General features: G+C 50.0%; 1 protein-coding gene across 12 annotated transcripts in view; it reads right to left on the bottom strand.

Annotated features, from left to right (window-relative positions):
• ZNF236 (zinc finger protein 236) overlaps window positions 1-23,785 on the bottom strand; it is a 107,635-nt gene that overhangs the window by 65,433 nt on the left and 18,417 nt on the right. For 11 of the 12 annotated variants that reach the window (XM_023242112.2, XM_045041267.1, XM_045041268.1 and 8 more), the window contains 6 exons: window positions 15,531-15,709; window positions 13,406-13,530; window positions 12,937-13,109; window positions 10,733-10,876; window positions 8,018-8,221; window positions 6,821-7,049 (listed from right to left, as the gene is read on the bottom strand). In XM_023242112.2, the coding sequence (XP_023097880.1) occupies window positions 6,821-7,049; window positions 8,018-8,221; window positions 10,733-10,876; window positions 12,937-13,109; window positions 13,406-13,530; window positions 15,531-15,709 (1,054 nt within the window). Of the gene's footprint in view, window positions 1-6,820; window positions 7,050-8,017; window positions 8,222-10,732; window positions 10,877-12,936; window positions 13,110-13,405; window positions 13,531-15,530; window positions 15,710-18,312; window positions 18,457-23,785 lie in introns of all 12 variants that reach the window. The other variant, XM_023242118.2, reaches the window with a different exon arrangement.

Raw genomic sequence — 23,785 nt, 5'->3', positions numbered from 1 at the left:
CGCCGTGGCAGCTATGGGCCCTGAGCACGATGGCACCTGCTCTAACGGCCCACGTGGCTCTGGGGCAGAGGCCACCGTGCTGGCCGGCTGACAACCGGACTTGGGATAAAGCACGTATGTTTGGGAGTGAGGGGGGAGGAGGAAGCCAGGTCTGCAGGGAAGAGGACACGGCCGGCACTAGTGCTGTGTGCGACCGAGTCTCCCGGACCCCGCAGCTGTCCCCTGGGCCGGGCCCCCAGTCCCGCTGAACCGGCGACCCCGCGCTGCCCCGAGGTAGGGGCAGTAAGAGCGCTGTCCTGCCGCCAGACACCCCCCGCCCCCCGTCTCACGGTGCTCCCTGCCCACGTGGCATCCCAGAGAGGGTGCTCCACCGGGGACGGACACAGGGACCGCCGGGGGTTCGCTCTCCCGGGAGATCCCCGAGGTCTCCGAAGCTGCAACTGTCCAGGGAGCAGCTCTCACCGCCAAAGCACGGCATCCTTCCCCTGCCGGCAGCCCTCCAGGGACGGGGGAGGGTGGGCCCGCTGACCTCTGTCTCACGGAGGGCACCCTGAACAGGAGACGAGATGCGCCAGAGCTCTCCCGGGTATGGCAGGGCGGCGGAGGAGGGCGACCCGCCCCGTGAGCACCTGTGCAGGTGCCCACGACGAGACAGCTGCGGGGCCGGCCGGAACCTGGAGCCCAGCGGAAAGGCGGCAAGCATCCGGGGAGGGATCTGTCCCTTCCGCTCCTGGAGAGGCTCCAGGCCCCCTCGGAAGAACCTTCGCTGGCGCAGATGAGGAAGGGAGGCCTCCCCGGCGGACTGAGCCAGCTGTGGATGTGCCGGGGGGCCGGCAAGGCTCTCTGCTCCACAGACCGCGGGACACGCGGCTGTTCCGAAGTGCATGTGGACCGCACGGCTTGCCGGCGCTCCCCTGCCCCTCGCAGAGGGGTGCGCTCAGCAGGGGAGTCCCCGCTTCCGTCCCCGCATGACCCACTGCCCACAGGAGGTGCCGTCCATTCCATCTACCTCCCGACACCTGCTCGGAAGCTGGGGCACAGGTCCCCCCGGGAGTTGGTGCCTTCTATCGACCAGATTACAGGCACGGTGATGCCGCGCGAACCCTCGTGTTTGCTACTTCTGCTCACCTCTGCTTCATGCAATTCTGGAGGTGCTGCTCTGAGGAGAAAACCACCAATCTGCTGCTTCACGTTGCCGCCCGCAAACCGTCACTGGGTGAGCTGGGTCAGGGCAAGCAAGGTGCGGGGACACCGTCCCCGAGGAGCAATCCGATATCCAGACCCAAGTGCACAGAGGACGTGCTCCCGGACCGCTCAGGGTCGGTCCGAGTCGAGTGGAGGAGCCGGCCAGCGGCCTCGCGGATTCTGACCCCAAGGGCAGCGGCTCTCTGCGTGTTTCCCCAGCACTCGCAGCGGGAACCTCGGAGCCGGCTCCACGGGTGTGTGCGGCGTCCCCAGAAACAATCCACCCGGAAGGGAGCCCACAGTGCACGGTGTTCACCAGAACACCCACCCTCCTCTCGGGGAGCCCTGCAAATAATTCACGAGTTTTCGCAAGCGCTCCAGAAGCCTGATGCAAAGGTGTCTCCCAGAAAGCAAAGCCCGTCTCCCTCCTGCTTCGTCCCAGGAAGGAATTTATAAAGAAGGAACTTTCTGTGCCAGTCACACTGAACTCTTAAACACTGCTTTGAGCTTACTGCAGTGTCCGTACTATAACTTTCTGTAAAATGGGTGTAGTTTTCCCCAAGTAACGCAGGTGAGAGACAAGCAGAGAATTTGCTTACAAGCCAACTCAGATCACTGCATACAGAAATGCTGCTAAAATGTCACAGACCTATCCTAGTACCTAGAACCTTAAACTTCATTTACCTGACTCCTTAAGGCCTTTACAAAGACCACCACTGTTGAAAACTGTACTGTTTAAAAACTGCTGGATATAAATGTTTAAAAATTTTCCTGTATGCGTCTGCACACAAAGTAGAAGAATACAATGATCAAAACTAGTTTCTTCTAGAGAGCAATTACATTTCTTCAAGTTGTTTTAAGACCAATGTACATTCTATAAAAAGGAACGGTTTCATACGCTGATTTAAAAGTGAGTACCGGTTATCCATTTTTTTTATTTAAAAAAAGGCATATTTTCTTAAGTGAAATTGAGAAAAAGACTATTGGCCAAGAAAATTCAAAAATGTGTAATAAAAAACACAATAGAGGGAAAACATGAGAGAGGGAGGAAAGGGGGAGAGAGAAAGAGAAAGGAAAGAGTCCCATCAAAGCCCAAACAGAAGACGTGGTTTGCTTCCCATTAATCAATTACTGTGATTTACCACCTCACAGATTAAAGTAGGAAAACACATGATCATAACAACAGAGGGGAAAAAAGGCATTTGATAATATTCAACATAGAGAAGAAAATAAAAAGCCTTCTTACTAAACCAACAATGGAAGGCAGCTTCCCAAATTTGAGAGGATCTAAGAAAAGCCTATAGTAAAAAGCCAAATCCAACTGTGAAACGTTAAAACCAAACCCCTTAAAAGGCAGGACGCAAGAGGCAGTTCTCATCTGCATTACGTAGGGACCACCCTCCCTACTTTGTCTACTCAACACTGTGGCAGAAAAGACACCTTAAGGAGTGTCGGATACGGTATTCAAAACACATATAAATAACAAAGAAGGGGCACCTGGGTGGCTCAGCCAGTTAAGCAGGTTAAGCATCCGACTTTGGCTCAGGTACTCAGGTCCTGATCTCCCAGTTCATGAGTTCCAGCTTGCTGACAGCTCTGAGCCTGGAGCCTGCTTCTCATTTTGTCTCCCTCTCTCTGACCCTCCCCCGTTCATGCTGTCTCTGTCTGTCTCAAAACTAAATAAACGTTAAAAAAAAAAAAAATTAAATGTTCAGGCTGCATACACGTGAGCTATGTGTCAACAGAAGTTAACGCTAGAACTTTTTTAAAATAATTTTTGAGGGGCACCTGGGTGGCGCAGTCAGTTAAGCATCCGACTTCAGCCAGGTCACGATCTCGCGGTCTGGGAGTTCGAGCCCCGTGTCAGGCTCTGGGCTGATGGCTCAGAGCCTGGAGCTTGTTTCCGATTCTGTGTCTCCCTCTCTCTCTGCCCCTCCCCCGTTCATGCTCTGTCTCTCTCTGTCCCAAAAATAAATAAACGTTGAAAAAAAAAATTTTTTTTAAATAAAAAATAAAAAATAAAAAAAATAAAATAATTTTTGATACAGAAACACAAGTATGATGAACTGGTCACGATGACCCTCTCCGAGGCCTCCACATGCTTCACTCTATTTCCGTCAGTGCTCAGTTCTCGTCCCTCTAACTCACAAAAGCTTTCACGTTCTCACTGTGGTCCACTGAGCTCTCCTATCTCTAAACTCGGAGCACATCTGTAACAATACGCCTCTGCGACGGAGACACTGCTTTCGGCTGCCGCACGCCGTCCACGCACAGACTCTGCTACACCATAAGCGTCTGGTAGCTCAGTGTCCTTTTTAATACTTGACAGTGTGTTATATTTAGTACATAACGGGGACTCAGCTCAAAACCAGACTACCATTCAAAACAAGAAAGGTCTTAAGTAAAGATAATATTCACATTTGGGGTGCCTGGGCGGCTCAGTCGGTTAGGCGTTCGACTTCAGCTCGGGTCATGATCTCGCGGTCCGTGAGTTCGAGCCCCACGTCGGACTCTGTGCTGACAGCTCGGAGCCTGGAGCCTGCTTTGGATTCTGTGTCTCCCCCTCTCTCTGCCCCTCCCCCGCTCATGCTCTCTCTCCATCTCAAAAATAAACATTAAAAAAAAATTTAAGATAATATTTAGATTTAATTACAAATGACAAATAATTCAAAACAAAACCTGAAGAAAATCCTCTAAACTCTGAATCTTACCATCAAAGAATTGTACACAAATGAGATAAATCATGGAATTTTCAAACTAAATTCAACTACGTGCAAATGAATAAGTTTTTCTTTTTAAAGTTTTTCTATACTGTATTATATGAAAAGCATAAAACAATACAAAATAACAAGCAATGTATCTGAACGATGAACCCAGAAATCTTCTTTATTCACAACACAGACCATCTAAAGAGAAAGAAAAGGAAGAATAAAAAGAAAATACCACTCTCTTGAATTACTTAATGTAGACATAAAACTCCAAATAAGCTCATGCGTGTTATTTTTAGACAAAGTATAATGGTTGCAAAAGTTCTTACCAAGAACAAATTTCTACTTTTTTCTAAATGTTTGTTTATTTTGGGGAGAGAAGGCAGAAAGAGAGAGAATCCCAAGCAGGCTCTTCACTCAGTGCAGAGCCCAACATACTGCTCGATCCCAGGACCCGAGCCCAAATCAAGAGCCAGGATGCTTAACCGATGGAGCCAAGGTGCCCCAATTCATACTTACTTTTCAGGCAGCTATAAAAGCCCTCAGGTATCAGAGCTGCAAGCACTTAGCAGACCTCAAGCAGCAAAATAAGAGAGCGGGACAAACACCGCTACAGGGAGCTGAGAACAATATGCACGCCATAATAAATGTAGTTTCCAGGGCAGATGAACTGAAGCCCACAGCATCAGGGGCCCAGGTCCTGCAACGGGTCAAGCAGATGCCGGCCTATCACAGCACAGAGCAGGGGTCAAGTTCACAGTCCTAAGTCATCAAGAAGAGGTTAAGATTTCAAGATCTTGCTCTGGTATAAGAGGGTGAAATCTCTCTGGCCTTAGGAAAGACGTCCACACGGAGCAGTTAAACCACTGTCATACCTAAAGGAATAAGCTGCCAGCTTTTCAAAACACCTTTCACTGTGACTTCTAGAGAGCCAATATTTTATAACAAATTTCAAACTCTGTGAAGTTTTAATAATGATTTATATGTCACAAGTTTTACGACAAATATACAAAAAAGCATATTAAATTTTAAATTAATATGCAAAATACCTCTTAAAATAACCAAATTCTACTAAAAACATTCTCTCTCACAAAACTAAATAAATCAAATAGTGACAGCTTTAGATGGAGTGTGTTCAATCTGGAAATATATGATTAATTATGAGCTAGCCACAAAACCTTGACTCGTGAGGTCTCCTCAGGACGACAACAGCCCTCCCCTCCCTCAAACAGGTGTTTGCAGAGACAGTCCCTATGCTAGACGTGTGCTCCTCCCTGAGAAGTGTCAGTCAGAAGAAAGAGCTTTTACATCAACCCGTCTCTCAACCTTTTCTCAGCACACGAAGAAAACAAGCACCAGCTCCAGCTCGTCCTGAGGATCAGTTTACCGAAAACGCAGCAGAACTGCATAAACTTGCTCAGCGGTCTACACGTGTATGTGACTTACTCGGGTCACAACCCGACAGACGGACGCACCGTATGCAAGCTCTCCAGGCGGAGCGCCGCATGTGACCTCACGGCCTCTGGAGCCCCATCCAGCGCTCGGGGCAGGAGAGAGCGCGGTCTCCGGGCCCAGGGCCGAGTGCCTCCCTCCATCTGGGGGGCCAGCGCGCCTCAGTGTTGTGGGGAAGCGAGTCTGGAGAAGCGTGTGCTGCCTGCGGCCACATCACAGCACCTTGGAAGGTTCTGGCACAGTAACCGGACAGTGGCCGGTGCTCTCTCGCAGGAGAGGTTTCACGGGCTGTGGATTTCCAGCAGCTTATTGGTGCACATGAAGCAGATACTCAGAAATGCAAGGGGAACTTCTAACCCAGAGGCTTCATACAGTGAATAAAAATATGTGGAAATGTGCTTTTTTTCCTTCCCTCCTGTCTGGACAGCGGGATCCCCGGATGATAAACCGCTTAGATTTCAACCTCCAGTTTTTCACTTGGGGCCGAGGGGCCAGATCAAGGGGAAGAGGAGACTAGAACCACCGTGGTCTGTGGGCTGAGAAACAAGGATTTTGTGGCCACATGTCAACACTGAGAAAACGCGTGTCAGGAGGCAGCGTTAACAGATGAGCGCTTTGCCCCTCAGAGAGCACCTGCTCCCCAGACTCTGGGAGACATACAGTCGGTCCCCAAGAAAACATTTCTGTGGGAACACTCCTGCCCCAAAGACAGAAACCTACTTCCTTCAAGAACGATGCAGGAACGCCTGCCCCTCTATGAAGCCATGCTGAGCCCCGCGGGTGCTCAGGAACGAACAGAATGTCGCTACAGTCTGCGCGGGGGCTGTAAGGGCCAGCGCTGCGGGCACTGAGCAGAGGAAGGGCAGGTTCCGAGCCTCCACAAGGAGGCCGCACTTGTGCCGGCCTCGGATGGCCTCATAGGCCTGCCGGAGCTCTCAGGGACGCGGCAGAGAAGGGGAAAAGAAGACACTCCCGCTGAAGAGAGGCCCGTGGCAGAGGATGGCCCTTGAAAAAGAGTGTGACTGTTTCAAACGCCCGGGGAGCCAGCATCCCGAAGGCCAGGGAGGGAGGCCGCAGAGGCACGGGGGCCGGCTCACAGAGAGCTCACAGAGAGCTCACGGACCCACAGGGCGAGGAGTGAGCGCGGACGGAACCGGCAAGGGTCCAGCCTGCGGGATGGCGGTGCTGTGGTGGAAGGGAGGACAGGGGTGGCCGAGAGGCTGCCGCATCGAGGACAGGCAGAGACCGCCGGGGTAAAGCCCTAGGGGCTGTCGGGAGGAGACGCCAATCACAGGGAGAAAAGCAGCCTAAGTTTTACAACTGTCGTGGTTTTGAAATATCAAACAAACAGTCTGATACGTTCAACAGACCTATCGCCTTTTCGAGGGAAAAAAAAAAAAAAAGGAGGCACGTTTCTTAAAAGATAAGCACTATGCCAGCCTAAACGTCTCGGCCTTAACGCATATGAAAATTACCAGGGAGAAATGGCGATTTCTTCTTTAGAATTTTTTTTTCTTTTTTATCCAACTTCTCTGGGCTTTCTTGTTCTTTTTCTGGCTCTGCATCGGCGGGGGGGGGCGGCTCACTTGAGGCGTGAGGCGTGTCCGCGGTGGGCCCCTGCGAGGAGGGCGTCCTGGCGTGGCTGGGGTCGTGAGCATGCGCTGCAGCTGGAATTGAAGACAGCCCACTGTTTTCTAAGGCTTGCTAAGACAGAACAGAACTAACAGGTTAGGAGGGGTGAGGCCCGAACCCGCCTGCCAAAATCAATCACAGAGATGCAATAAGGCTCGCCCACAGAACTCTAATTCCGCCCCACACGAGACATAAAACTCTATACGCCGCCGATCGTCACTTGTAAGCTCGACTCCCAACTCTAGGAAGCTGAAATGTCCGTTCTGATAACTGACATCTCCCCTCCACCCAGAACACGGTACGGTAAAATTAAAAGGAACTGAAGTTAATTCCTTATTAGACTTTTAGGAATTTTACCTCAGACCACGTTGGTTATCTCCAAACGGGTCTGGGACTCGCTGTTTTCAGTTACAGCGAGTCTACCCAAAAGTTTACGCCGGCTGTCACGCACCCTGAGATTCTTTATACCAACTCGTCCCAAAATGTACAGAGAGGAGACAGGTTAGTTGTTACAGCAAGTAACTAAATAGGGTGGAGAAGGCAGGCTGTCTCTGTTGGCAAAGGAAGGATCTGAGGATACAGCTGGCCTGGGGTGAAAGAATCAGAAAAGAGCACTTTGCCCCGATTCGTTCTGCTGCTCTCCCACCGGAGCGTGGACTGTCCACACGGCCGAGGAGACACGGGACTGACGCTCTCGAAACAGTTAACACGAGAGCCTCAACAAAGAACGAAGTATGTCTGAGGCCTCCGTCAACGGGGATAAATACAGGAAGGCTCTGAAAAGCCTATTCATCTCAAGTAAACCGCTCATGGAGAAAATTAAAGTTTTAAACTCTTTCTAAATTTATGCATTAACCATCTAGGATTCCGCACTGTCCGTAAGCAACTCAATAAGCAGATTTTGTTGCGACAGAATGTTTTCAATTAGGACGCATCTTTATTGATGATTCCTCCCTCTGACAAGCCCCTGCCCATTTATTTTTTGGTCACGAAGCCCAGGCGCAGACGAGCACGGACAGGAACAGGCAGATGCGTCTCACCTGTAAAATGTCCTGGTTGATGCCCACTGTGATGCTGAGCTGCTGGCCGGGCTGAGGGGGCTGGCTGGACTCAGCCGGCCCCGGCTCGGACAGCTCCAGGAGCTGCTGGATGACATCGGTCACCGCCTGGGAATTCTGCTGACTCGACGCGGACGTGACGTGGACTTCCGTCTGCTGGAGAGGTAACGTCTGAAACAGTGTGGCCTGAAACGCAGCAGCATTGTCGTTGAAAATATAAGAAGCACATTAACTGGTACTTCAATTTACAAGAAAAAAGAACAGCACCTCTTCCTTACGACCATTAAAATCTAACAATATCCCAAAGATAAATGTTAAATAAAATGTCTCACTGATTTTTACGTGAGCCACAATACTGGCTGTTAAAGGAACGTATTCGGTGAATTATTCACCTCACTTTTTAAATTTTTCTAAGCGGCAGGAGAGACAATCAGTTCAAGGTGGGGGTTTGAGCACAGGGTTACGAAATAAAATAAGAGAGAAACCACTGTGGCCAAAACAGTTCAAGACATTTCGGGAAAACACGTGCGCTAGAGGAATAAATGCGCAGTGAAGCTACAGACAAGAATATCCAAGCAGGGACCGACCTGATCACCCAGAAACTCAGGAATCTGAAATGCCACACCAAGAAGAGGGTGGAAGTCAGAGACACTCGTGTGTGCGGTGCCATCAAGGTGGACACAGGACGCCACACGTCTGCCAGAATCGACAGGGCACACGACACAGAGCGTGGACCCGAGTCACTGCTAGCACAGCAGCGCTCGCTCATCTGCTGTGACAGACACGGCACGGAAACGCAAGGGGGCAGCAACGGGGCGGCTACGCATGGGGCTGGTGGGGTACACGGGACTTCTCTACCTTCTGCTCAATTCTCCGGCAAACCTAAAATTGCTCTAAGAAATCAAGTCTATTAATTAGAAAAAAAAAAAAGATGATGGAAAACTACTGAGGGCTGCCAATGAGTCCCTTGTCTTCCTCCACAGAACAAGTGACAGGCACTTACCTTGAGGCAACAGAAATGGGGGACTGTCTCTAGAAGACGCAACAACGGGGGCACCTTGGGAGGATCAGGGCACCTTCTTGGCACTTAGTCCCCCAACTAAACAAAGTCTGCATTCTGCCCCAGGGACCCCAAGTTTAAGAGCTGGTTCCCCGGTCAACTGCATGTAAAGTGGCTCTGGAGGCCACACAGCTCCATCCCGCACGGGCTCACTGCCGCCTCACTGCGCAAGACGACAGCACCACCGGCCACCGGGAGCCACAGGCTAACTCGACGAGGGCAGGGTGGGCAGTGGCCCCGGGCAGACCACTCAAGGAGCAGAAGAGAACTTTCAAAGGAAAATGCTAACTAGGCTTCCCAGGAAACCTCACCAAACCAGAAAAGAAAGAAGCAATCAGATGGCAAAGGAGCAGTCTCAGAATTTAAAAATCTTAGCAGCTGGAGCGCCTGGGTGGCTCAGTCGGTTAAGCATAGAACTTCAGCTCAGGTCGTGATCTCTCGGTCCGTGAGTTCGAGCCCCGCGTCAGGCTCTGTGCTGGCAGCTCAGAGCCTGGAGCCTGCTTCGGACTCTGTGTCTCCCCCTCTCTCTGCCCCTCCCCTGCTCGTGCTCTCTGTCTCTCTCTCAAAAATGAATAGGCATTTAAAAAAAAATTTTTTTTTAATTTAAAAAACAGCCCAAAATAGACATTTGAAGACTTAATCGTTAGTCTCTAATTGTTCTCCAGTTTCAGAACTTATGGACAACAATCCCCCTGATCAGGGGTAAGGTGAGGAACCATCCCATGCCGCAGATACTGCAGAAAAGAGAAGAAAACACAAAGCGCACACGAGGCCCTCACGTTCAGGAACTAACCACTGCCTAGTGTCTACACTGGCAGGAGGCAGGTGCTGACGAACACACACTAACGCTTCCAAGATTCCTGGACGCAGCGGGTCTGCGGCGGTGGAAACAAGCCTACGCTTAGATCCTGCCATTATAGAGGCAACAGACCAAGGCCAAGCTGGAGATTCCTCCCAAAAGTTTGTGTGTCAGACAACTTTCAATACGTGTACTGGAAGATACAACTTAGTTTCCCAAAAGTCCACAGTCTCAGGAAAAAATTATCACTGTCACGTCAGACGTGGAGAAATCTTATTTGGAAAGGATAACTGATTCTTAAATTATAATAACATAGGGATAGAGATCATTCAATAATGATTGTCAGTAGCACTGTAGGAATTACAAAGTCAGAAATTAATGATTACATTTTGTCCTTTTTTCACTGATTCAAATGACAGTCCATAAGTCAGGGTCATCTGGTATCATTCTGAAGTCTAAAAAGATTGATTTTCTTTCACTAACTAAAAAAATAAGAAAGCAGCCCTTACCCGCTAGAAACTTTCATAGCACTTTATGGCATTAGATAATTTTTTTTTATGTTTTTTACAAGTGGGGGAGGGGCAGAGAGAGAGGGAGACACAGAATCTGAAGCAGGCTCCAGGCTCTGAACTGTGAGCACTGAGCCCAATGCAAGGCTCGAACTCACAAACCACGAAATCAGGACCTGAGCCGAAGTCAGATGCTCAACCGACTGAGCTCCCCAGGTGCCCCGGCACTAAATAATACTCTTAAGAAATATTCAATCTTAAAGGTCAAAATTAGGATGACAGATTTCGGTAAGAGATTATCCTCTTATCAACCAGCTTACTAAACTCACCGTTAACACATGTGCCGTCTCTGCAGAACTTGCTGGATTCTGTGGTCCGCCCATATGCATCTTGCTGATATGAGTGTTCAAGCTACCCAAACTTTTAAATACACAACTACATTCTGTACAATTATAGGTAGGGCCATTCTTGACCTTAAGGAACAAAAAAGGAAAAAATGCTTTTACAATTAACAATTAGATAAAAAAGTTTAAATTATAGCCAATCTAATTTACCGTTCTATTGAAAATGACAGAAACAGCCTAACCATTTAACATTACCTCCTCATTCAAATTAGACAGCTCTAAAATCAATGACCCAATTCTTTAATCAATAATGCCAATCTGAGATTAACTGAAATTTCAGTCTTTTCTATAAATCAGGACACGTTTGGAAGTAAGAAGTGTTCAGTTGTTATAATTTGGTAAAAATATCTGACTTACACTCTCAGTTCTTCAATGGCTAAGCACAACGTTCAATTAGAAAGGCTACACAGTTGGGGCCCCTGGGTGGCCCAGTCAGTTAAGCGTCTGACTTAGGCTCAGGTCCTGATCTCACGGTCCGTGAGTCGAGCCCCGCGTCGGGCTCTGTGCTGACAGCCGAGAGCCTGGAGCCTGTTTCAGATTCTGTGTCTCCCTCTCTCTCTGACCCTCCCCAGTTCATGCTCTGTCTCTGTCTCAAAAATAAATAAACGTTAAGAAAAAAAAAAAGAAAGAAAGGCTACACAGTTAGATATAAACATCACCCTAACTGAGCCTTTGGGGAGCTCATACACACACGTGAGGACACATGGTCACCCAGTGTGTACATTTTTCATCGCCAATTCCAATATTCCACATCAGTGACGTAGCCAGAAGTGGGCACCAGAGATAAGGAGTGATGTGGAGGGCTTTTCCAAACTCAGGAGCTCTGGTAAGCACCTCACAGGGCGGCTCAGGGTCCCAGCGAGGTCTCTCTGGGCACTACACAAGTGAACGGTCATCCCGAAACCTCATCTGGGCAGAAGCGGCTCTGGGAGAACGCCGCGTGCAGGCCGCATTTATTCTTCTGCGGTCTACAGGAAGCCTCACCTCACGTTGTTACCACCCCACTAGTATTTACGTGTTCTTCCTCATGTTTCTGGGTCTGAGATAATAAGCCTTGGTTTTTAAAAGTAACTCACTGCATACGGAAGTCTGAATCTGTTTATAAACTACGTGAAGGGTGTAGGGTTTTTTTATTTTAGTGATACTTAAGACTTCATTCCAAGGAAAATAAAGAGAGACACATTTAATTTTAATATGAGTTTTCATTCTGGGGCGCCTGGGTGGCTCAGCCCATTGGGTGTCCAACTCCGGCTCAGGTCATGATCTCACGGTCTGTGAGTTTGAGCCCTACATTACATCGGGCTCTGTGCTGACAGCCTGGAGCCTGGAGCCTGCTTCAGATTCTGTGTCTCCTTCTCTCTCTTCCCCTCCCCCATTCAAGCTCTGTCTCTGTCTCTCTCAAAAATAAATAAACATTTAAAAAAAACAAAAAATTAAAAAAAATATATGAGTTTAAATTCTGCAAAAGTTACACAAAATAAACAGATCCTGGATAAAACTATTTGTGTCGCTTAAACATTTATATATAGTCTACAATTAGACTATAAAAACACCAAATCATGATAGTAAGAACAAATGTTAACCTGCTTAAGAGATATACTTCCAGAAGCTTTGCAAGTCGGTAAGATCTACAGACAATAAAAAATTGTCAACATCAGTTTCACTGAAAGAGTTAACACGGAGGGAAATAAACAGACCAGAGGCCTGTCTGACAAAAAATGCGAATGAGGCCACATGTAAGTTTAGCAATAATAATAATAAGAGGAAAAATACTTTTTTCCTCAATTTGTTTCTTATCTTTCAATTTCTAACACTTCAGAGTGTCCACGTTTCAAGTTTGCTAAAGGGATGACACAGGTTCACAATCACAACTAGCAAAGGTATGATGATATTCAAACGTTTATTCATCAGAGCTATGACAGTGCAAGGCCACAAAGGGATAATATTTTATGTTTCTGCCATATTGGCCTAAAAGGTTTCCATCTACAGGTATCTGTTTCTTGTTTAAAACAAAGTCTGCTCTGCACCAACCCTAAATCTAGAAAAGAATGTCTCAGGCTCACCCACTGGCTCAAGAGCCGCGCAGCGCAGCCCAATGAAAACCACACCCACCCACGTGCGACGTTTACCTCCGAGTGAACTCTCTGCACGTGTGACTGCAGATTCCCTTTCTGAGAAAAGGCGGCAGGACAGAAGGCACAGGCGTGGGGTTTTTCACCTGTGTGCTTGATCATGTGCGTCTGCAACGCCCCCTTCTGGTTGAAAGCCTTCCCGCATTCACTGCATTTAAACGGCCTTTCACCTAGGGAGGGAGAAAAATGATCAAAATAAAATTCCATAGTGCGGGAGCCCCAGATGAGCTAAGAGACAAATACGTTCCGCCAAACTCAAGACCTAAAACCTATCTGTCCAGACAGAACGCCGCCCCATAACTGTAGACTCATATATCTAACGACCTAGTCAACATGACGACCACGGGCACACGACAAAGGATGAAAAACCAAGATTATCTTCCAGGTCTAGCTAGCTCTATCTAGAGCACTCGTTCTTTCCTCTAAACCACCTCATAAATCACCCAAAAGTGAACGGACCTCATACCTGTGTGTATCCTAATATGCCGAGTTAACTGACTTGGCTTTTGAAACGTCTTTCCACAGTGTGGGCACGAGTACGTGAATCCACTCCTGTCGATGTTCCGATTGTAAGACCTTGTACTTGACACCCTAGTGTAACACAGGGGGGAAACACTCATGAAGTCATCTCCTTTGTGTTACAATTTCAAAATTCAAATGCTACCGGAAAGTGCGGCTGACTGGTGGTCAGAACACACAGCAGTGAGAAATCACACAGGAGTGTGTGTATGCACGCGCACACACACGCACACACGCACACACAGATGCACACATACATGCAGTTGTTTTGTGTGTTCATTGCCATAAAATTCATTTTTTGCTACATAATGAAACGATCAACTTCCTTTTGTCTTGTTTTCTTGGGGGCGGGGGGTGCGGAGGTCAGAACGTCCCTGGTGGACAAAGCTTTACCGTGACGGTCAAAGGTAAACAGCTCTACGCTGCCAAGTGTCCCTCCATCCTCCGGTCTCCCGCTGTCAGTACCATCGAGACGGGGCGCCAGGGTGGTTCGCTCATGATCTGGGACAGGCATGCCTACCTGGAAGGGCTTCCCACTACCCTGGGGATAAAACCCTCAGCCCAGGATGGCCTCAGGGCCACAAACTCGCCTCCACAGTGGGCTCCCAGACACCAGGCTCCCTTCTGCTCTCAAACGCAGAAAACTCACCGCTGCTGAGTTGTGGTAACTGCTCTCCCCTTGGCTGCAGGTCCCTGCCCTGGACCCAAAGGGCCCTCCTCATTGCCATGACCCCCCCTCACAGCGGCTCCCAACCCACCGCCCTTCTCCGCTCACTCGCTCACTGCCTGCCTCCCTGCCTCCCGAGGAGTAGATGAGCAGTCCTCACGGAGTGTGAGGACGAGGCTGTCTTTCTGTCCGGTGTGTCCCTCGGCCCCAGCAGACTCAGAAGCCAGCGTGGCCGAGTGCAAGCCCACCACCCAGTCACCTATAATCATCTCTCCAAAACCCTCCCAGACACATCAAAACCACCTGCGCTAAAACCTCATCAGAATAAAATCTAGTGTGACGGGGCACACGCAGCACGGCTCAAACGGTGACGTCCTCGCTGGGCTCCGCATCATCAACAACGGGCAAGATGGAGGGAGCGGGAAGGGGAAGAGAGCTCTGACCCCACATGGGGTGCAGGCCCCACATCCAAACCACAGCACCCGAGAGGATACACGAGCCCCGCCGAGTCCGCGGTGCACACACTTTATTTACCGCTGCGGACACCCTGGTTGTGGCTGTAGTTGTTATTTAAGAGTCTGCATATTCCCTAAGCTTTGGGGCTGGAACGGTGGCGAGCCAAAGTGACAAGGGTAGGTAACAAGAAAACGGACGCTGGCTCTCAGGGTCTGGCGGAGAACTCGGCTCCGCGAGTGTGACACGTGAGCATCGACACCAGGCCCCGGGAGCACAGGCCGGGAAGAGCCCGTCTTCATTGCACCAAGAAAGTGAAATTGCAACAAGAATACACAATCAGGAATAAATCGAACAGGAAACTTTGAAAGAGGTGTTAAGTTTTACTGGAAGCAAATGCACACGGGTATTTAAGCACACTCATGCTGCCAGCATTATGAGCTCTGAAAGCAGACGATGAGGTTTGATTCCTTGACACTGGAAACTTCGGCGCTGTACAACCGTGGGAAAGTAACCTGGTCCTGGAGTCTCGGGTTTCTCATCCGCAAGGCAACCCGGTCTTACAGGGGTGCTCGTAATGATTAAACTAAGCTTTCTTTATGTGTTTTTATACACATGCTAAGCGCAGTGTTCAGAACACAAAAGTTCTAAACAGACGGTATAAATAAAGCGATTCATGAAAAAGGGTGCTCATCTGAACCCTGTTACTTACCTGTAAAAACGTATTGCCAGGATCTTGTTCTACAACTTTTAATACTCTATACTAGCGAAAAATCTCTACCCATACAGCCTGCTGCCAATTTAAAATTTTTGCTCTAATTCGAAGCAGGCTCCAGGCCCCGAGCTGTCAGCACACAGCCCGACGTGGGGCTCGAACCCACGAACTGTGAGATCATGTCAGCCGAAGTCAGACGCTCAACCGACCGACCCCCGCAGGCGCCCCGGCTCATACCTAATTTTGTAATGAGTCTTCATGTGCTCCTTCAGCTGTGATGACGTCTCGAACTCCTTCCTACAGGCCTTACAGGTGTGCACGCGGCTCCCGGCCAGCTCCTGGCGGTGCTCCTCCATGTGGATGGCCAGCTGGCTCTGCAGGGTGAACTCATCCCCGCACTCCGAGCAGATGAGGTTCTGCAACAGCAAAGACCATTCGTGAGCAGAGCAAGCGTTTCAAAACCATCACTTCTTACAAGAACTGGTGTTGGGAACAGTCAATACACAAATTACACTTTCCTCTGGAACAAGCACGATTTCGCCTCAAAAAATACATCATTATGTCCAAATGTGAGTATATAAAAATAATCTTTATTGGAAGTAAAAGATAGAAACATAGGGAAAGGGATGAGAGAACACTGCCATTTTGGGGCAAAGTGAACGGCTTCCAATTGGCTGTTGTGACTGGCATCTTGTCCTTCTGTGCTGTGGACACATTAGGGAGGCAGAACGACTTCACCTCCACAGAAGGGTCAGGACACAATTTAAGATTATAGTTTAATAGACTACCTTAAAACAAAACAGCTGGCAAATTTTCAAATGGAAACATTTCTCATTGTTGCAATTTGTTTACAGGGAGTCTATCACAGAAAAGTCTGGGACTCTGTCCAGACCTGGCTTGCTCCGTACATGAAACAGGTGTGGTCTGAACAATGCCGTGAGGACGTATAAAATACACACGGGATTTCAAAGACTTACTGCAAAAAGCAAAGAACATAAGACAGGTCAGTAACTTTTAATAAGTGAATAATATTTTGGATATATTTTCAATACAAAATATACCAAAATAAAATTTCTTTCTTTTTTTTTTTCTTTTGTAGTAGGACTACTTACTATACATTTTAAATCAGTCGTATGTCAATTAGGTAACACTGGTCCAGATGTTCTGGAGTTGGGTTGGTTCACATGAAGCCTGCCAGTTACGAGCCACGTGCATTTGGGTGTTAACCACTGTGTGTGTGAAACACGGATATCAGTAACACCCGCCCTCACCGGTACTCTAAAGACACCGCATAGAGCGCGGCACAGAGGAAGAACTCAGCATGACACATATCAGTAGGGGCTACTGACTGAGCACGAGGTTTGATTAGCTTACCAGTTCAGAGTTCCTAATACAATTTTTTAAGTGATCCGCAAAATAAACTGTCCCAGCAAGGGGGAAAAAGTGAGTGTAACCCGTCAATGAGCATAAACTATTGCCTCCAAATAACAAAACATATAACCATTTCTTTCAACAGACCTTCTTCCATTTACTATACATAATGGCCCTGTGGATGTGCGTAAACCCTATTAAAATGAGCTGGTTCACTGACACTGAGATCATCCTTAGCAGGAAAAGACAGGGATGAATGGAATATATTGGGCAACCCCATAATGATTTCAACTCAAAGAACTTTAAGTTAGTATTCTTTTATAATAATTTAAGGAAATGATGAACTACCGAATCGTTAGCATCTTGTCGATAATAAGAAAACTCCCGGAAACTGTCAAAAAGAAAAAATACACCTAATTTGCTGCATCTCTTAGAAAACGCTCAATTTGTATGGCAAAATCTTCACGTTCACTAAGGACTCCCCCGGGCCTCCCATCTTGTCACTGTGAAATAAAACTTGACCCCAGCACCCTGCCCCGTCCTCACCTTATTCTTTTATTGCTCTGGCTCAGACCCATCCTCTTTTGACTTACCTTTTTACCAAATGATCAGAGTAGTATATTTTAGGAGAGCTCTACGTTTGTCAGTTCTCTGAGTGAAAACTCTGGTTATGCAGTTTGCTCAGTTGGTAAAAGCAAGGGCAAGAACCCCCCCCCCTCCCCCGCCCGGGCCAAAGCAAGAGGCCACATGATGGAGAGCGTCATCATGGTCTCTGCTTCACGCCGGGGAAGCCCAAGGAGCCAGGACACGCCTTCCGCCCTCCCGCCAGCTGGCGACACTTGCAGAAGCCTGACAAGGAGCCTGTCCTCGAGCCACGGAGGACAGCTAAGGGTCTTCTCACCGTGCCGCATTCTCCATAGTCAGAGCTAACGGCAATCTTTGAGGCTAGAAGTGACGACTGCTTCCTGCCCTAGAACAGACCTTTCTGCGTAGTTTCCCTCACTGACAAGTGGCAAGCAGAAATCGTCAAGGGAAATGCGTGGCATTCTAATCAGCCTCCACCTCGCTGAAGACGGAATTTTTACAAGTCAGGGTATAAAATATGATAATACTAACTGCCTTGAGACCGGTGTCACACCTGTCCTTCCGTCTCCCCAGCCCTGGGGCCACCGGATGATCTTTCCCTGCCGCCCCATCTCTCAGTCACGCGCTCACACCCTCCAGGCTCCAGCATCTAAGGCTGCTCTCTGCCCCTGGACTTCTCAGGTGCCTCTGGGATTTCTGTTCCACGGCTGAGCCCTTCAACTGCGTTCTCTATTTCAATCACTGCATTTTCCGCTCTATCATTTCCCTTTGGCTCTTCTATTTTTTTCATTTATTTCAAAACCATTCGTCAAGCGATTTTAGGATGGCTGCTTTAAAATTCCTTCCAAATAATTCCAACAGCCAGGTCATTTCGGTGTTGGTATTTGCTGTCTTTCCTCGTTAGAGTTGGAACTATCGAGGCTCTTGGTCTGCTCGATGACTTTCAACTGTATCCTGGACACTTTGGGTACTATGCTGTAGACTCTAGATCTCCGCTTATCTTTCAGCAGGCAGTCACTCTGCTTAGATGCAGCACAGGACCAAGTCAGGGGTAGAGGCTCACCTCGCAGGGCCCCGATGACCCCACGGGTGGAAAGCCCAGGGCAGACTAGTCCTTCCTGCGCCAACTGGTTCAATGTCGCTGCGGCCAGGTGCGGTGAGGCTCAAAGGACACTATCTGGGCAGAGAACCGGACCACTGCCTGCACCTGCCAGACAGAGTACGGGAGGTCAGGTCCCAGCCCGGCTCCACGGGCACCATCAGGTGGGGGAACCTGGGTGCCGCCTCCTACCAGGGGAGGGCTGCGGGATCAGCTCCTACATATTCCCAGGCGGTCACAGGATCAGAGGGCCATCTGTTCCTGAGAACAGGGACGGGGCGTGGTGAAAGATCACCGGAAGCCTTGCCGAGCGGGTTTTCAGTTGGTATGTGGCCGGAGCAGGGTGGGCATCGTCAGAAAGACTTCCCACGGTGGCCACTCTTGCCTGTTTTGGCTACGGGGAAGCAGCTTTCATCTACGGTGTTGGCAGGGGCACCAGGTTCCTCCAGCAACCCGCCCAGGGGGAGGGGAGGAAAGAAAGAAGCCGAGGCCCGCCCTCCAGCTGCCTGCCCTCCTCCCACCTCCCCCAGCCCTCTCCACCCGCCTGTTCCCCCTCGTCCAGGCATCTCAGCCGTGAGGGGGCCTGGGACAAAGGGCTTCTCCGTGTTAGCTGAATTCTTACGGCCTATTTCTGCATGTGACTGACTACAGGACTTCTGCCTAGAGTCACATTCATACACCATATTCTTCTACAATCACCCAGAAATACAAACATACCGCACAGAGAAAGGCAGCCAAAACCGTATTACTTTCACATACGTGGGAAAGACGGAGAACTGCGGTCCAATACCTAGACTTTCCTTACACAGTAACAGATTTCCTACCCGACCAAATACTCCACCTCCCAATCCTGCTCACCCGCCACCAGCCTGCGTGAGGACCGTGCCTCTCGGGAGAAGCCCTCTTCGTCCTCCTCATCGAACCACGCGACAGGGTTACCTCAAAGAGAGAGGAGGGCAGAGGGGGTCCTGGACAGCCTAGGGGGCAGCGCGGCCCTGCCAGCTCTGAGCCGCACGGGGCCAGACAGGTGAGCGATGGAAACAGAACCCGGATGGAGCCTGATACACGCATTTAAGACAAGAACGAGCTCCCTCCTTTTCACGTAAGGCCAACACGTTTCTCACACCTGAAGTAAGCACAGCAAACCCTTTTTCTTGTGCCCCTGGAAAACCCCCCAGACACAAATTCCTGCCCGGCGTGGGGTTACTAAGTCAGGTCACCGAGTATCTGCCTCCAGCTTCCAGAAGCCTTCTTGGCACACACAGGGCACCCACGCGTCCCTGCACGTGCCACAGACCTCTCTTCCCCGATGGTGCCCACCCGTCCCCTCCTGCCATCCTTCACGATCCGAGACCGGCTGCGATACTCAAAGACAGGAGCCAGATCGCAGGGACAGCAGCAAGAGGAACGTGGAGTCCCCTCATCTCAGGAAGACGCGTCTCTCAGAAGACTTTCTAGAAAAACTGTAACAGAGTCGGAAAGTATGGAATATTGACACTGTCACAGCCATAACAGTAAAAGGCAAAGACGCTGAGGGTCAGGTGGGATCGGCTGCCTGCAGGCGGGGCCTCGTCTTGCAGCCTAACAACAACTGACACGAGGGAAGTTAAACCCTAGACCGTGATCAGAGGGAAGGACGGTGAGCTCCACCGGGAGGAACCACCCGGGAAGGGTACGGACGAAGCATGCGCAAGAGAAAATACGACCAACGGACGACTCCGAAAGTTACGTACGAGGAACTAAGAACTCCTGCCAACGAGAGGCGACCATCAGGGTCCAAGCCGACTGCAAAAGGCCACTCCGAAGAAGCGCTACAGGGGAGCACGGGGAGTGTGGCCGTCGGGGAGCCGCGGGTGGCCGCGAGGGGCCAGAGCGGGTGGCCCGGGGAAGGCGCCCCGGCCCGCTTCACCCCCACCTGAGTGATCCTGCAGGAGGAGCCACACACACCCCAGCCCAGACGCTTTCTGCCCACAAAACACAGGCTCCAGAAGCACTCACCAGGCTGCACACAGCCATTCGCTCGCACCCAACACACACTGGCCCGTTCTCAGCAACGAGCCAGGCGTCACCTGCACCACCGCCCCGCTCGCGTCTCTGATCAGGCTCCGTTCTTATCGCCCGCTCTGTGTCCAACTGCCTCGGCTCTTGGCCTCATGAAGACAGAGCAGTGCTCCCACCTCACCGAGAAGAATGAGGCTGGCCAGCCACAGGCCCAAGCTGTGGACGGGGCACCGGGTGCCCCAGGGCAAAGTCACGACGGGGCTGGGGACAGCGGGCATTGTCAAGGGCTGTGCGATCCTCACTGCTGTCCGGTCCCGGACGCACGAGTGGCTCCAGACACTCAGCTCCACTGTCATCAGACCTTTGCGAAGCTGGCTTTCGTTACCTGCTGTGGTTAGAAGCAGGGACTGAGTGACAATCAGTGTGGAATGGGAAATCCCGGGGTTCAAAAAGCTGTGCAGCACCTAATCCGTGCACAGAAGTCTTTCACATAACTCAGTAAGACCAATACTCACTATGCTGTTTGGATCTAAGTACTTGAAAGAGAAGAGAAGAGAAGAGAAGGGAAGAGAAGGGAAGAGAAGGGAAGAGAAGGGAAGAGAAGGGAAGAGAAGGGAAGAGAAGGGAAGAGAAGGGAAGAGAAGGGAAGAGAAGGGAAGAGAAGGGAAGAGAAGGGAAGAGAAGGGAAGAGAAGGGAAGAGAGAAGGGAAGGGAAGGGAAGGGAAGGGAAGGGAAGGGAAGGGAAGGGAAGGGAAGGGAAGGGAAGGGAAGGAAAAAGAAAAGAAAAAAGACGGGGGGGGGAGGGGAGGGAAAGAAGGAACTCTTAGGTTTTGGCCTCCGAAAAAACTTACTGAGACACGTTGGGAAGTCTGCCCAGTGCGGCAGAAGTCGCCGGGTGTCCACCCCAAACCCGTGCCCTCCCTCCCCGTGAGCCCTCCCACAGGGCGTCATCCCTTGCTCTGCTAGGTGCCGCCTCTGAGGATGAGTCCCTACAGCAGTGTTAAATTCTGGAGCGCGGCCACTGTTCTGTGACGACGAGGGAAATGGTCTTTGCTTTCAGGAGATGACACACTCAAGTATTCAGACGTGCAACAGCAGTGGGACAATGCGGTGGGGCCGGGGGGACAGAGGTGTGCCTGGCGATCCAGGTAAAGGACTCACTGTTCTCAGGTGCTCACTGGACCCGTCTCAAGTGTGAACTTTTTCAGAATAAAAAGTCAGGGGATATGCTACCACTGACTACACACCATGACGACACACAGGATCAGAAGCTGGTTTTATTGGAGACGCTCCCCCCATATGCTAGTGAAAACAAAATGTCTTATCACCTGATTACTATTTCTAGATGAGGCTGTGTAGCTAAAACCTTACAGAGAAACTGGCAGGATGGCAAGGTACAAAGGCTAACATACAAAATCGCTTTCCTACAGACGAACGACAAACACATACAGAAAAAAACCCTAAACGATGCTAATAAAAATCCTAAAATACTTAAGAGTGCAAATAATACACTGAATAAAACATTACTGAGATGTTTTGACAACAAAGATTCAATATTGTAAACACATTCAATCTTCAGCCGTAACAATCTAAAAATGTAATTCAAACAAAATAAAAATACCAACCGATTTCTAACTAGGCAAAACTCTAAAGTTCACATTAGTAACAAACCAGAAAAGGAAAACAGGAAATATACGAAATTTGCTTATGGTCACAGAGGACCGCGGCAAAGACAACGGTGGAGGACGAGGAGGTGGTGACCCCCACGAAGCCGCGAGAGGACCGGGCAGAGGGAGACGGCAGTTCTGATGCCACTCGCTGTGTCATCTCGACTTCTACTAGTAGGCTACCTTGCAGATATTCGAAACCGAACGCCCCCTCGCCCCTCAATCCCTACTCTGCTGTGGGCTGTGTGGTCACACTCGCCGAACCCAAAGCCGGGGCGGGTGCTTAATCAGATGGAAAGGGGCGGACGTGAAACAGAAGTGGACTGGATGCCAGAGCCCGGCGCTGACTTCCCCAGACGGACGAGGCTTCCTGGGCTCGCGGACAGCGGTCCCAGCAGGTGGCTGTGGAACTATTCCAGGGACAACTGCAGGGCAGAGGGAGGGGAGGGGCGTGCCGACTGCAGAGGACGGACACGCGGGCCGAGCCGGGGGGCAAGCGCAAGGCCCACAGGCGGACCGGAACCGAGGGATCGGTGTGAGCGCCCGCGAGGTGCAACGGGTGCGGGTGCCGCGCCGCACGTGCACCTGCACCGCGAGACGCGGCGGGGCCTGGCAAAGTAATTTTAGATGTGGGAAGGAGTTCCGAGCAAGTCCCAGGGGCCAGATCTGGAACTGAACGCGCTGCTCACTGCAGCCTTGTATCTACGAAAAGCTGAAGGCCACCGAGAAGAGGGACGGTGGCCTGCCGACTTCCGCACGTGCGTCTGCAGGTGACACCGTGTGGTTGTTGAAGAGAATGAGACGGCCCAGATGAACACAAGCGGAATGACACCGAGGCTGCACAGCTGAAGACAACAGGAGCAGGACGGACGGCGCGCACCGACCGGGCTGCAGAGACCTGCACACGCCCGGGATGCCAGGCAAGCGGACAGACACCGCTTCCAGGACGCCTTGACACCTTGCTCTCACCCTCCCCACTCGGATTTCTTACCACGTGCGTGTCAAAATTAGTCCAGAGTATTTTAATACACCGTTCAACACACACGTTTTCTGCTTTTCAAAAAACACAAAAACAAAACCAAAAAACACCGAGCGAGACAAGGCACACCCACACCGTGCGGGAGAACGTATAAAGCAGCACGGGCTTCCCACAACATAACGTGGCATTCTATAAAGACCTGAAAAAGTATAATCAATTCAGCAAATCCAACTGTAGACATCTATCCTAATGAAATAATTAAAGATGCATAGAAAGACGTATTATTTATAATATTAAAAAAGGATAGGGGCGCCTGGGTGGCTCAGTCGGTTGGGCGGCCGACTTCGGCTCAGGTCATGATCTCGCGGTCTGTGAGTTCGAGCCCCGCGTCGGGCTCTGTGCTGACAGCTCAGAGCCTGGAGCCTGTTTCAGATTCTGTGTCTCCCTCTCTCTGACCCTCCCCCGTTCATGCTCTGTCTCTGTCTCAAAAATAAATAAATGTTAAAAAAAAAAAATTAAAAAAAAAAAAGCATAGGGGCATCCAGGTGGTTCAGTCAGTTATGCACCCGATTTCGGCTCAGGTCATGATCTCATGGTTTGTGAGCCCACGTCGGGCTCTGTGCTGACAGCTCGGAGCCTGGAGCCTGCTTCGGATTCTGTGTCTCCCTCTCTCTCTCTGCCCTACCCCGCTCATGATCTACCTCTCTCTGTCTCTCAAAAAATAAATAAACATTAAAAAACAATTTTAAACTATTCTTATATATATATAAACTATTATGGAAAGCACATA

Source organism: Felis catus, chromosome D3, assembly GCF_018350175.1.
Source record: "Felis catus isolate Fca126 chromosome D3, F.catus_Fca126_mat1.0, whole genome shotgun sequence".
Classification (NCBI taxonomy): Eukaryota; Metazoa; Chordata; class Mammalia; order Carnivora; family Felidae; genus Felis; species Felis catus.
Note: the sequence above shows the minus strand (reverse complement) of the source record. Positions and strands in the feature narration are given on the sequence as shown.